General features: G+C 38.7%; 1 protein-coding gene across 1 annotated transcript in view; it reads right to left on the minus strand.

The window, feature by feature from the left end:
* The window catches only part of LOC126146831 (uncharacterized), a 690215-nt gene that overhangs the window by 27146 nt on the left and 647252 nt on the right, over positions 1–15817 (minus strand). Inside the window, exon 4 of the mRNA XM_049915646.1 lies at positions 11180–11269. Within this exon, the coding sequence (XP_049771603.1) occupies positions 11180–11228 (49 nt within the window). The 5' untranslated portion in view covers positions 11229–11269. The remainder of the gene's footprint in view (positions 1–11179; positions 11270–15817) is intronic.

Raw genomic sequence — 15817 nt, forward strand, 5'->3', positions numbered from 1 at the left:
CTCAGAAAGCACACAGATCCGTTAGCTACATAATTGTCTGTCTGGTTTGAAGCAGGACACTGGAATCTGAAGTTGAGCAATATGCTGCTTGAAATAGGACTCAAAAGGTCAAGAATGGAACTCTGTGTGTACTACTTTGTTGACAGATTGATAATATTATTCCTTACAGTGCGTGCACGTGACAAATTAATTTTTGCTGTTTATTACTGAAACTAACTAGAAATGAAAGAAAAACCGAAAGAAAAAATTTTCATGAAAGATATTGGTGAATTAAACCAAGGAATTGGCACAAACTAGGAAGTGACTAGAAATCGTTAAACATGCGTGATTAACTAGACCAAAAGAGATACATAATTGAAGTATCCTTTTGGAATTTCAAACTGCACACCTGTTCGAACTTCCATTGAATAAGGGCAAAATCTGATAAAAATTACACTGAAACAAAAGACAACATGCACAACAAACTAGGGATAGGTTGTCCGCTATATCGTACATAAGTGACAACACTAGATATTTCATACGCTGTAAACAATTTAAGTCAATGCTGCAATGATCCACAGAACCAACAATGGCTCGCCGTGAAACGAGTTTCCAGGTATCTTCAGGGAGCCAACGATCTGCAACTACGTTTCACTACAGAGGACTCGACAGCAAGCCTCGATCTACGGGGAAGGAATGGGCGAAAACCGGGTAGCAATTTCAGGCGGCACCAATTGCGTATTCTTGAAGAAAAAAAAAAAACCTTGTTCCACAATGCGCCTAGCATCCAGCGCACGTTCGTCTATTGATTGTTCATATGTTTTTGAAACGCATCCCTGTTGGTCTTTGAACATTTTTAGCACATTCTAACTTTATTTCTGAACGAATCACAAGTTGATTTTTGATGCTTCCTTAGTGTACGTGAAGTCTCTGCTAGGGGAATCCTGTCGCATCTAGAGATAAAAAACTTTGCCGCAGGCAAAAAGGGACGGAGCTGTACTAGCAAGTCGAATAATTCCGAACGGGTAAATGCCAGTCTCTCGTGGTTTATGAGGTTGATTGGGTGCGCGAATGATCGGAGTTGTTACAATTATTAGCGAAATGCATAGATTCAGACTAACACAGTGGAAATAAACGTCTAACTGGAATGACAGGTAAGAAAGATTACATATTAATCTTATCGGCGTATCCAAGAAAATGAAATTTGACAGAAAATTTTTTCCAGATCGCTGCATTACTAAGGGCCAGTTGTACAGTCCCCGGCTAGCAGCCACTTAAGTTCTACTCATATTCTCAAAATACTGCGGAAAACGCGTTGTACGAACACGTAATGACGCCGAAGCGGAGAATAAACGCGGTTTTAGCTAAATTGGTGTTACGGCAGGGATGGCGATGTTAACTGGAGAATAAGTTATGACAATGGCAGAAATAGCTACAGAGTTAGTGATGACAAGATTGTTCGTTAGTAAGAGGAAGGAGAAGAAATGGGGACATCATACAAATTATAACGAAGAATATGCCGATTTAAAATCTATTTAAAAATTTAGTATTGCTTCTTCTCAATCTCATGCTTGAGAAACTGGAGCGTGTGAATGAGATCTGAAACTATTTCCTAACATCAAGGTTTTTATTTGTAGTAGGTCTAATAGACATTTGATATTGGTACTTCTTGAATTATAGTCTGTTGTGTTATTTATGCAAATGAGATGAAAATGATCAAAGCAGTATCGCTTATTTCGCGTGTCTTACAATTGCTGCAATATTACGTTTTATTTAGCAGAGAAAATAGACGTAATCAAATCGAGAAACCACAACAGTCTTTGGTATTATTTGCATTTACAGTTCTTTCAGTATTAGACAACGGTAGTTTGGTATTTCATGTGGCAAAACGTTTGACGAACTTTGATGAGGTAATAGATTCTTTCGCAGAAAGGAAAGCACGCCTTGTAAAGCTGTAGCAAAATTGTATGAAAAAAATGTTGGGACCGAAGGATTGAAGAAGCTTGTCTCTTGTCTTTACTGGTTTTATGTTTATTATATTCAATTTTATGTCTCGCAAATTAGAAAGTTGTCAGCTAATAGGTAATAAGGAGTGATAATTTTCTGAAGAGTTCCTCTTCTCCCGGTTGCAAACAGTCCCAGCCAGTATTAGCTGTGAGTTTTTCTAAGGGCGTGGGCTGTCAAACCGGCCGACTCGAAGCAGGAGAGGCGCTACAGGACATTTTAATTTCCTCTGCCTGAACATAGGTTTGATGGCTTCCATTGCAAAATATACATCTTTGTGTTTCACACAGCGAAATAAAGTGGCGTCCGATAGAAGAACGCTGTGTGAAGAGGCGTGGCACTGCACTTTGTCACCCTTAAGACCAAATAAAATGTCTTCCAGTTCCTCCAACATATATGTTTTATGTACCAAGTTCTCTCAGAAAGATGTGTACTACAAAATGAACAATTTTTTTGAAAAATCAGTTTTTAAAAAAAATTTAACTTGCTGTCTCGATCGCTCGAGGACACAGAAGCGGGAGGGGGGGTGGGTGGATGAGGGCGCTACTATCAAGTTTTTCCCCCCGGTTCGGAAGTATCATTGATCCGGCGCTGCTCGACAGGAATAACTGGATACTGCGATGCGGCCTGGGAGATTCGTCTTTCACTTTCAGAAAGGCGGTATTGCATGGAATTCGTACAAACAGCGAACGTTCTCAGGGAAAAATAATGTAACGAGGAAATAAATCGCGTGATATGTTGGCAGATAGCTTGACTAAAGGAACAATATGCGAAAATCATTTGTCGACATTTGTATTGTGCCAATAAAACGGGTTTGTCTTGTTCGTGGAGTGATCATATGTGCAGCACCAAATTGAATTCCCGTCCGCTTGCTTTACAATAGATAAGAGTGTCATGATTAACCAATAGGAATAATAACTGGCGCATTGCTTGCATTTTAAGCGTACAGTCATAACCACAAAAACCAGTTCATTTTCATGGAGTGATCATATGTACACCATCAAACTTGATTCCCATCTGCTTATTTTATAATAGACAAGGGCATTGTGATCAGCTAACAGAAAAGGTGACTGGCGCATCGTTTCCATTATAATCGTACAGTCATAGCTTCACTCATTATGTACTACAATAATTTAAAAAAATTACGTGTTACAAGTTGATGACTACTGAGTCATCGGCACGTATTTTATAGTAACAAACACTTGCAGTATGAATATTCAAATTCTTTAAAAAATCGTAGTTCTGTGTTATTTATATAAATGTCAGCCAATGTCCGCAACAGACAGCTACCTACAGCCAGACGACCCTCTCGTGCATAAGTTTCTCGTTAGAAAATAAAACATTCATTGGCCACAGTCAACTATAACATTTTCCTGTATTTCATTACGGTTTCCCATATTAACTCTAAGATCTCAGTTTTTTTGTATATTTGTATGCACATTACCTGTATCAAACGATATAAGATTAGTGTACCACTGTCCACTATACACAGAGCCTTAATTTCTTGTGCTACAACTTGTCAGTTACGAACCTTACATCGTTTTTTATACCTGTAGTATTCTTTAAACAGTCCGTCTAGGTTTTTACCTAAATTATATGCAGGGCTGTTTAGGAATTAACAGTGGTCTAGTTCGGAACACACTCTACATATTTTTGGAGTGCTCAGATTCATACTAATACCTTCTTTAGGCTCCTTATCAAGAGAATGACGTTACAGTACTTGAGCTTTTTCTTAAAATATCAATGAAATTAACAGTGAGGACTTTACTTAGTTTGTTAATTTTGCTTTACCAATAAAACTGTACTATTTTAGCTTTTTAAACAATTTCCTTCATAGTTAAAAAATCTTGTTGCCTAATCTGTCTGTGAACTGATTGTCTAATTTGTTCTCAGTGTCTCCTTGATGCTTTCAATGATTCTGTAATCCTCATTACTTTTTGGTAATTATTTTTGAATCTACCTACACACTGTACTAACAACTTTACTTGTAATTACGTTTTGTTCTTCTACTTACAGCAAACGAACTTTCCAAGGAGAAAAACATACACAACAGCATGGTCATTGGTTCACATATTTGTAAATAATCTGTGAGTAATTTTTTTTTTATTTTGAATATTCAGGCTGTGAATTGTTACTATAAAAGATACAGTGACGGGTGAGTAGCCTTGTTGAAGGCTCTCTGACTGAAATACAATCAACGCATTATGATATGAATAGCATCAATCAAAAAATTCAATTTACCAAAATCATTAATTTCCTTGACTTTAAAATTGTTAATACCAGCAACAGACAGTAGATACAAAGTTTCCAGAAACTATCAACTACTGACGGTTTAAATATAATGACTGACGTAGTCACAAAGTAAACATTAAAATGCTTCCTTCAACTATGCGGTACACTGGTACACCAGTCTTCCACTGAACAGTGAAGAGACTGAGACAGAACTAAATTTCTGCAGTCAACAATGGCTATATACCAGATGTAGTCACAATATTATAAGAAAAGAAAATAAGTGATAATAAGGCCTTGATATTGTGAAAAGTACCCCAATTAGAGGCGACAGACAATTGAAAAAGTATGCATTTGTTAGCCTTCCTTACTTAGGCACTGCATCAAACAAAACTTCTAATACATTTGATAGAAAAAATGTCTCAGTAGGTTTCCACACCAATAAAAACTTAGGCAACACCCTTAGACACAGTATAAATAAAACCATCACTATGAGAAGATCCAGTCTCTACAAGATTATATATCACACATGTGACATATAGTACATTGAAAAGGTTGGGTGCTCTTCTGACAATAGGTTTAAAGAACATGTTTTGAAACAGAGAGATGTATTTCAGCATTCACAAAGTTATTACAGAAGAATAACCACCAAGTGAAACGTAGTGAAGTGGCATTTTGCTTGTGCATACACTACATGAAAACAAGAAAATGAATATGGTATAGGAAATGGAAATACAAAACTGTGTGATTAACTCTCTGCATGATCTACTAAACAATCAACTATTACAGCATCCTTAGACATCATTAGAGAAGTGTTATTTTGTCATAATCTTTAATACAATCATATATCTTTTAGGACACTATGAAGATTTTTCACCAACCAAAGGATTTAGGTTGGTCATGAGTGTATATAAATATTTTTATGCTGCAGTTTTCTATACTATGTTCCTATATTAGGACCATAGTAATTTGAATTTTATAGATGTACACAATATATGTTGACAATGTATGGTGATAGCCAATTTTCTTTTATTTTAGCTACTGGGCTACAAACATTAACTGTGTTGTAATGTCAGGTTCATATTATCTGCGTAACGATACCATCGAACCCTGACTGTATGCCTGAATCATGAAAAACAATAAAGGTTAATTCAGTACTAGTATACTATCCCAATAATGCAATCATATGTCTCATAGTACCTTTCTATTTCTACTAACTTTTAATATTTAGAAACTGGCAAATAAATTTAATACATTTTCTTAGTTATTATTTGTAAATGATATCTCAAGACAGTATACAGAACCTATTATATGTGCTTCAGATGTATGCATGGTAAGATTAGTACAACAACATTAATATAAAATTAGAGAATGTTTATGTAATACTTCTGTATATGGTTATGTACATAATGCAGACTGTTAACATACCATCTTCAGAACATTTCTCCCTTTCCCACTTCCACCTTCCCTCCCTCACTCCAGTTTCATCACCCTCTATCTCCTTTATAAAACTTTTTCCAGTAAGTTTTGACAGATTTTTTTATATTATTACTTACAAAGTGAGTGTTTTAGTATTTTAGTTCAAAAATGTATATAACGCTCATATGTGTTTCAGATCTCCATATGATGGTGTTATTAAGACCACAATAATGTGAAGTTGAATGGTATTACTACAGTATATGTTTATGTATATGGGAGGGGATACCAAAATAAACCAGATTTATTTTTTATATATTTTCTAACTGTTTACAAAACAAATCTCTTTCGGAAGACTCTCCATTAAAGCTAATGCATTTGTCTTACCGGTGCTTCCCCTAATTGAAACATTTTCTGTAGTCATCTTTAGGAATGGCTGGTAGCTTCTCCCTCGTTTTTTCTTGACATCTTCAATGTTGTCAAATCAGTGTCCTTTCATGCCCCTTTTCATGAGTGGAAATAAGAAAAAGGCGCACAGAGTTAGGGGAGTAATGTGTGGGGCAGCGAAACCACGCCATTCGTAGCCAAAAACTATCTAACAGAGGTGGATGTGTGTGCAGGTGCATTGTCATGTTGGAAAAATCAGTCTCCTGTCTGTCACAAATCGGGCCTTTTTTGACGAACACTGTTGCGCAATCTTCATAAAACTTCCAAATAAAAGATTTGATCGACAAGCTCTCAAATTTTTTGTATGTTTTGATGATTTGGATAGTTGATAGTCGTTAAGAACGAGGTTTGTCATCAATCGACATACCGCCATTTTTTAAGCGAGCGAACCAGCTGTACACTTGAGTTTTTACCATAGTGTCATTCTAGTACGCTGTTTTCAACACTAAAACAGTTTCAGCAGCATTTTTACTTAGCAGAAAACAAAATTTCACAGCTGCACATTGTTCACTTAAACTTGCGATCATGTAAAACGAAACAAGTTAAAAATATCGCTAGCAAAAACAGTCACTACACATGAACACAACAGGTGAGGTCGGCCACACAGGAGGCACTGCATTGGCAATGAGTTGCACTATGCTACAACTAGTGGCAGAAAAGCGTACTACACAAGCTCTGCCCAGAGCAGTGTTACTCTTTTTTGGATGGTGCACCTCCTTATAACGTGAAATATCAGTGTTCCGTCCTTCACTTGTTCCCGTTCCACTCTCCCTCCCTCCTTCACCAACTTCGACCCTATAACACCGCCAACGTTCTTCTACTTTAACTTCAGAGCTACAAACACTAATACCTTATACTGTCTAAGTATTGACGCCACTGAAACTGTGAATGCATTCGTGAATTTAGATGAGCCATATAGACTAAGTCAGTACTAAAACAGTGTCTCCATACTATAGGTGTACACTGATCAGCCAAAACATTATGACCACCAACCTACAACCGATGTAAAACTGCCCAGGCGATAGCAGCGTCACCTGTTGAGGAATGACTGCTAGTCAGACACACACACACAATGCATGTAGTATCATTGAGCATGCTTCCCGTGTGTAGAATGGTGCAGGCACACAATCCATCTGAGTTTGACTGCGGGTAGATTGTGATGGTCCACATGCTCGACATGAAGATTTCGGAAAGTCTACGGCCTGTGATGTGTTAGAGGAGTATTGTAGCGAGTGTCTTCAACACTTGGTGAACCCAATGTGGAACCACGTCTGGACATAATGAGGTTGGGCGGCCATCTTCATTAAAAGGATCGTACGTCGTAGTCTGGTCAGACTGGTAAAACAGGACAGGCTGGGAATTGTGACAGAATTAATATCAGACTTTAATGCTGCGAAGAGTACAAGTGTACGTGAACACACAGAGCACTGAACACACGTAACAAAGAGCCTCCACAGCCGACGACACAAGCATGTGCCAATGTTAACGCTGCAATATCGACATTTATGAATTAAATGGACATGTAACCATCGGCACTGAATGATAGCAGAGCATTGCATGGTCTGATGAATCCTTTTTCCATTATGAAGACGGCAGGGCACAAATCCACCATCTACTAGGGGAATAGCTCCTTGACACCCGTACTGCAGGACACAGATAAGGTGGTGGCGGTCCCATTATGCTCTGGGGAACATTCGTATTGGGCATCCGTGGGTCCACTGGATCTTGGGCAAGGCACCATGAAGGCCAAGGATTATTGTGCACTGGTTGCAGACGCATTGACCTCTTCATAACGATCATGTTTCCTGATGGCAGTAGCATTATCTACAAGATAATCCACGGTGTCACAAGGCCAGGAGTGTAGCTGAGTGGTCTGAAGAATGCAGTGGCGATGTGATGGTCTGCTAACTCGAGGGTCTGAACCTGATTGAACAAATTTGCAACATGATTCAATGTGGCATCAGAGCTCATCCCCTCCCTTTCTGGAATTTATGAGATGTAGGTGATTTTCATGTGCAGCTACAGTTCCCCCTCTCTTCACTAACCTACTAAGGCCTCATTGCTTCTATGTCACGACACGCTGCCGCTATTATTATGCCAAAGTGGACATACCAGCTATTCGGTAGGTGGTCTTAATCCAATAACTTACCTGATATTTAATCTCTAATAACTTTCCAACAGTTCTTGTTAAATATTCTTCCTTTATTAACAGTTTCCTGTTATGACAATTTCTTGTGTGTTTGATACAAATTCTGAAATTATTTTGAACTAACTTCATTATTACCTAGAGACTTGAAACATTCAAAATATCGTAGAACTGCAAACAGTGCAATATTAACTGTCTTTCTTGTATGGGAGTGTAGCCAAGGGTACTTCACTTTTATATCTGTCTAAATGCACTCATCAAATTTTGCAACTGACTTCAAATTAACTTCTCAATAAGCTAGACTCTTCTGACTGTAAATATAGTTCAGAACAGGACGACAATGGAATAGTAATTTCCTTTACGTCTGTTGTGTTAATTTGTTCTTCTGTCTTTTCTTTCTGTTTGATAGAAATTTCGTAACTGATTTCAAACTAATGAGCTAGAGACTTGGAACTACCTGCATAACCCAAAATTTGATAACGATGCAATATTGATTCGTTTTATTCTCTGCTGTTTGCCGGGGGATATTTCGTTTTTCTTTCTTGCTTATTTTTTTTTTTTAGGAAATGCACAGAATACATAACTGAAGTATGAATATTTTGACTTATAACTAATACCTATCTTGAGCATACCATGTTTTCCATTGTAAGTCTTACATGTATTTTTGTAGCTATTACAAATTTGCAATCATGAATTGTCAAAACTACATGTATTAAATCAGAAACCTATATGGGGCTGGGAGAAATCAGTTTACATTATACTTTTTACTTCATTTTAAAAACAGGTTATAATATATTTAAATGATTATTATTTGTACAATATATTTTATTTTTAGAACACTTTTTTTGAGTTATCAATTGTCTGACTGGTTTGATGCATTTCACCACGAATTCCTCTGCTGTGCCAACATCTTCAACTCTGAGTGGCACTCTTAGCCTTCCTCCTCAGTTATTTGCTAGGTGTATTCCAGTCTCTGTCTACCTCTTCAGTTCTTACCCTCTACAGCTCCCTCTAGTACAATAGTAGTTATTCCCTGATGTCTTAACTGATGCCCTACCATCTTGTCATTCCTTCTTGTCAGTATTTTCCATGTATTCGTTTCCTCACCGATTCTGTGGAGAACCTCCTCCTTCCTTACCTTTCAGTCCCCCTAATTTTCAACATTATTCTATAGTGTCGCATCTCAAATGCTTTGAGTCTCTACTGTGTAGTTTTCCCACAGTCCATGACACTACCATACAAAACTGTGTTCCATATGTATATATTCAGACATGTCTTCCCAAAATTAAGACCTATGTTTGATACTAGTAGACTTATCTAGGCCAGTAGTGCCTTTTCTCAAGTGCTAGTCTGCTTTTGACGTCCTCCTTCCTATATCCATCGTGGGTTATTTTACAGCCTAGGTTGCAGAATACCTTAGCTTCATCTAATGTGTATTCACCAGTCCTAATGTTTAGTTCCTCACTGTTCTCATTTCTGCTGATGCACGTAGAATATACTTTGTGTACTTCTAATCTTTACATGATGTAATTAGTAAGACAACATTAATATAAAATTAATTAGTTTCTTGTAATACTGCAGTATATGATGATGTATGTAGTGTAACATGCCAGTGTACCATTTGCGTTCCTTCCTAGCCTTCCCCATTCCATCCTCTCTTCTGCACCTCCATCTCCACCACCACCCTTATCCACTTCCCTTTTATCCCCCACCCCATTCACCTTTCCACCTTCCTCCTTCAGTACAATCATGTTTTAAATAGTATGTTATAAACACTGTCTTCTTTTGGGAATGTGTAAGAAACAACATTAAGAGTGTTCTGCACTCAGGATTTTGCAGGTGTATTGGTTTCTGAGTTTTGTGGTGTTTTTTGTCATTCGCATGAGTCTTGTGAAGAGTCGTGTGTATGCATTTCCTTTATGTACATCACCTGGAATAAGTAGACTACGATCTTATAGCATTGCATCTGTGTGATTTCTTTCAGGATCACGTTTTGTAACATATCTTAAAATGGTCATATTTACATTCTGAGAACGGAGTTTTGTATTCTTTCGTTGTAAGCATTTGGTATGTGCATGTATTATAAGTGTATGTTAAACACTATGCCAAACCAATAGTCTCATTTTGCTTTCCTGGTACTGCCTTGGGAAATCCAAAGATTATATGATTCACACTACGATATAACTTCATAACGATTTGTGTTTTTTTGGCAAATGTTAATGTTAGTTGACGTCTGGACATGATGCATGCAGGTCAAGCACTGTGTCAGCTGTCATATATGCAATACTGTATGTTAAGGTTCGTTTGCTGTGCACACTATCAGCGGAATTATGTTCGATCTGTGTTCACGTCCTGTAATATGATGACTGATTTATAAGCACACAGATATGTTAATTCGACGACGACATGTCATCTTATCATGTTGGGCATCATGTGATATGTAAGTGATGTTCTCAACATTACTCATACTTTGTATGATATGTACATTTTATTGTTTTTCAGTTCATTGTTTTCTTGATAATGGTGACAAATCCGACATAACGATTCTGTGAAATAATAGAATAGTAATACAGAGAGAAAATTCCATATAAAAGTTTGTACATCATTGTGGTCCCCAACGAAGGAAAGAGAAAAGAAGAGACATGACAGAAAAAATTTCAGATAGCCTATGACAAGCAAATCGTGAAAGCAACATTTTTAGTCTGTTTGCATGAGAAAATGAATTCAGGAATGTATTAATACTGACGTTTATGATGGAAATAAGTTTTGAATACAATGGAAATGAAGTCTGAAGATTGGAGACTAGTGCTTCAAGGTGCAACAGTATCTACTTCCGTGAGCGTTTACTTTTCAGACAGCCGCTGAAGTACTGTGACACATCAATTTGACAATTGGAAAGAGTGATAGAGAGCAGCAGTTGGCAACAGCAGTAGCAGTGGCATGCAGAGGTTGGCAGACCTGTGAGGGTGAGCAGCAGGACGAGCCCCGTGGCGCACACCCGCCGCATCCCGCCGCGCCGGCTACCTCCTCATCGCCGCCGCGCCACACCTGCAAAACACACGTTACATCACCATTGAACATGCTACTCAGTACTTCTGATGTCGTTTGTGTTCTGCTGCCTTAAAGAATATTATTACAATGGCACAAGGATCCTTCTGTTACCTTCATTGGAGAAAAGTGAATACTTGCTACAGCCACCAAGAGACATTAGACTCGTAATCTTCAGTGAGTACTCTCCGTATATAAAGATTGGTTCATTCACGCAGGTTTAAGTTTTCTATTGATATGTGGATGAGATTGTGTGATTGTTGAACAACTCTCATGTTTTTGCAATTCTGCTCGTTGAGTAGTTGTCTATTGAATCATGTCAATTTCTTCCTGCTGGTGTATTATGTAACTGTACCATAGACTTTATGTGTATAAAATTCTGTTTCATACTAAAACTAATTAAAATAAACTTTGTACGAACAGGCCTTGGAAGGCCCAAAGGTACAGACTAATCGCCATTACTTGAAGCCTCAGTACGTCGACCGTAGTACTGTACACACGAAATAAATGAAGAGATTGATGGAAACGGGCGACTTTAACGGATTGTTTGTAGAACGTACCAGGCTCTTCCTGGTGCACCGAAACCGGATTGCTGAACTCTACTGTTTATTGCTGTGGATTTCTTATATCCGTTAGCTTTTCGGTTTGTACAGTACTGTCGAAGGACCGGTCAGAGAGGTTCGATAGAAGCTGAGACTTCCACTATTTTCTATCAGTCATGGGTATGAATGAAGTAGTGTGTTGCTCATCAATTGAAAGTGACAGGTCGTTGTTCTGAGAACAGGTATTGGAATTCAGCAAACAAATTCTTGTGTCATGCAGAATGGTACTTCAAAGAGTATTAACAATCAACAACAGAGACCTACGTGCCGAATACTTTTAAGGCGGTCATTCATAACATAACAATCTTAGCTACATGTCTTTCAGTAGAAAGCAGTTATACGTCTGTTTTATAAGAGTGATCGCCTTGAGTAGGCTGAAGCAACCTGTAAAATTTATGATCTCTTAGTATTTATTGCAGCATGCCAAGGCCGTCATCGTCACATCGCCTACATTTTAGTGTATAGTTCACCATTCCTAAATTAGGTACTCAATTTTTAAAGTAAACATCAGCAACACAAGCATTACTTGAAAAAGAGATAAGAGCACTTTAAGTTGTGGACAATTAAATCAAAGTTCCTTTTTTTCTCATAGAAACTGATGTTGGTGAGTTGGGTATGACTACAGTCCTTTCTTCGTTAACAAGACAAAATATGTAAACAAGTAGGCTGTTGTAAGAAAAGTAAAAAGAAAAATTAATTTTATATACAGACTGAAATATTCAAACCAGATTAAACTATGACGCTCCCTTTCAATTCAAAAAGTTTCGAGCCTGAGTTAACAAACAGCATAAAAAAGTTGAGATAATGATTTTGATGCTTCAAGTGTACTACTAATTCTTGCCCCCCCCCCTCTCCTTCCCTCCCTGCTTTACTAAAACACAAAGAGGGTTCATACGATCATGTGAAAGTGCCAGAAAAATCCTACTTACAGACATTGTTCAGATCGAGCGTGACACTGACTTGGATGTCGGTTATGTCGTCAAACCGTTGCACCTTCACATAAATTTCTTCATTTTATGGTTCTGTGGTTGGTTCGTATTAACCACACTAGATTTTTTTCCAGACGAGAACTATTGATCTCTTGCATTTCAATGAAATCTCGACAGGCGTTAAAGCATTATTGTTTTCGATTGAGAATCAAAGTGAGCCGGACAAACTTTGTACAAACTTCTCTCATTTTCGAAACATTCTAGAAAATAAATTGAACACTTGATTTAGTGATGTCGCTCCGTTACGATTTGTGGAACAACAACGCTGAACCTCTGTATCTGCTCACAACTGAAAGATGGAGAACGTGTATGCTGTTTAAAGTTGTTCAAGCTGCCGCCGTGGTCACTGAGCTGACGTCGCTTCTACGCCTTTGTTAAAACCAGTCTCTGAATTTTTTGGACGGGCGGTGTAGACACATATTGTTGTTGTTGTTATCTTCAGTCCTGAGACTGGTTTGATGCATCTCTCCATGCTACTCTATCCTGTGCAAGCTTCTTTATCTCCCTGTACCTACTGCAACCTACATCCTTCTGAATCTGTTTAGTGTATTCATCTCTTGGTCTCCCTCTACGATTTTTACCCTCCACGCTGCCCTCCAATACTAAATTGGTGATCCATTGATGCCTCAGAACATGTCCTACCAACCTACCAATCAATCGCTTCTTCTAGTCAAGTTGTGCCCCGAAGTTCTCTTCTCCCACATATAGTAACAATAATAATGAAATTAAGTTAGGGGCAAAAATCTGCAAAACCTACATCTGTATTCACAATCGGAAAGTCCTCCACCGCACACCGTCTGGTGATGAGTATTGAGTATAAAGCATACTAGACCTATACCCCCCCCCCCCCCTATCCACCGCCACCGACCACACCTTCCCAGTTCCATTCGCAGAGAGTATACGGGGAAAAAAGTTGTTGGACCTCGCTGTTTAAAGCCAGATACCCCAATTTTAGCATGGTGGTCATTATGGTATATGCTGTAGGGTCACCATTAAGCGAATCCCTTATCACTATCACCCTGAAGATCATTTCTTTAACTCTCTCCGTCTATAAAATAAACCGTGTCGAACTGTGCATTCCTTGTATGAATGTTATCTATATTTATCGTTGTTTGAATAGCACTGGAAAACTGAAAAGTGGTTTTGTGAGAGATCTCCATCACATGTTCCTTAGCGTTATTGCAACAAATTTGAGCACATCACTGGCCTTATCCACAGCTGGACTGATATGGTAGTTCCATCATACATCACACCGTACAAATAGATACTCGGGACAACCGTTGCACCTTGACGGTGGGCTTGTTATAGTCTCTCAAGTTGTTTGCTAATCTCTTGAGGTGCTAGAAAACAAAAGCCAATGAGATCGTCACCGTAATTATGTCAATTGGTTCAAATGGCTCTGAGCACTATGGGACTTAACTTCTAAGGTCATCAGTCCCCTAGAACTTAGAACTAATTAAACCTAATTAACCTAAGGGCATCACACACATCCATGCCCGAGGCGGGATTCGAACCTGCGACCGTAGCTGTCACGCGGTTCCAGACTGTAGCGCCTAGAGCCGCTCGGCCACCCCGGCCGGCTTATTATGTCAGTGCGGTAGACATTTGGAAAAATACGTTACAGAAATAGTTCTGTGCACAGACAGAAACGATAGAAAGGAATACTGTAACGAAGGTATACAACTATTGCCTTAAGGTTGCTGGTTTACCGGTCCCGTACACCGAACACTATGGACACCATATGACAACGTGTAGCTGCAGGATGAAATTTTCGCTTTGAAACGGGTGTGCGCTGATATGAAACTTCCTGCCAGATTAAAACGGTGTGCCGGACCGGGACGGTGGAGCACTTGGCCGCGAAAGGCAAAGGTCCCGAGTTAGAGTCTCGGTCCGGCTCACAGTTTTAATCTGCCAGGAAGTTTCATATCAGAGCGCACTCCGCTGCAGAGTGAAAACCTCTCTTTCTGGAAACATCCCCAGGCTGTAGCTAAGCCGTGTCTCCGCAAATCCTTTCTTCCAGGAGTTTTGCTAGGTTAGCAGGAGAGCTTCTGTGAAATTTGGAATGTACGAGACGAGATACTGGCAGATTTGAGGCTGTGAGGACGGGTCATGAGTCGTGCTTGGGTAGCTCAGACACTATAATAGCTAGCTGTGGTGTAGGGGTAGCGTATACAATTCATAAATGCCGGCACGGCATCTCAGCGTGTTCTGTCAGAGGGTTAATTGCCCTCTGTAATAAAAAAAAATGAGTTAATCGATCAACAGCGAACTTAAACTGATGTCTTACGACGTCCGCCCCGAGCAGATGCAACGACCAAAATCGAACAAAATGAGATTTTAAAAAAGAAAAAAAGGAGACGGTAGAGCACTTACCCGCGAAAGACAAAGGTCCTCAGCTCGAGTCTCAGTCTGGCACACAGTTTTAATCTAACAGGAAGTTTCAGGTATTTAAATGTTGTTGGTGTGGGGTTTGAAGTGTTTTTTACTTTTATGGAGACGATGATCTATAGAGATTAATATTTTGATACTAAGGACAGATGGGCTGTTAGATGAAGTATGAGAAAACTTTGCATCTGAAGTTACTGGGAAGGTTGCATACCTATATGGTTTCTATACAAATATTAATTTTGATAGCAGATACAACCATATGCTTCCACGGCCATTGTCACAGCCACTAAAATTGTTGTGTGTTTCTGACCGCATTGTCAATATGTAAGACTACGGACGTTTCGATCAATGTTGCAATTGACCTACTTCAGGGTGTTTCTGTTTTTTAAACAAACAAACCCAGACGTTCACGGATATAATTTGCAACTCTACGCTACTATTCACACAAAAATTCGTACCTATTTATTCAGCCCACTATCATTTACATGATTTCATGAAGGACGACTATGGATAATGTTTCCTTACCTATTAACATTCTCGTGAAAACACGTGTGAAGTAACTTCCTAGA

The sequence above is a fragment of the Schistocerca cancellata genome, chromosome 2, assembly GCF_023864275.1.
Source record: "Schistocerca cancellata isolate TAMUIC-IGC-003103 chromosome 2, iqSchCanc2.1, whole genome shotgun sequence".
Classification (NCBI taxonomy): domain Eukaryota; kingdom Metazoa; phylum Arthropoda; class Insecta; order Orthoptera; family Acrididae; genus Schistocerca; species Schistocerca cancellata.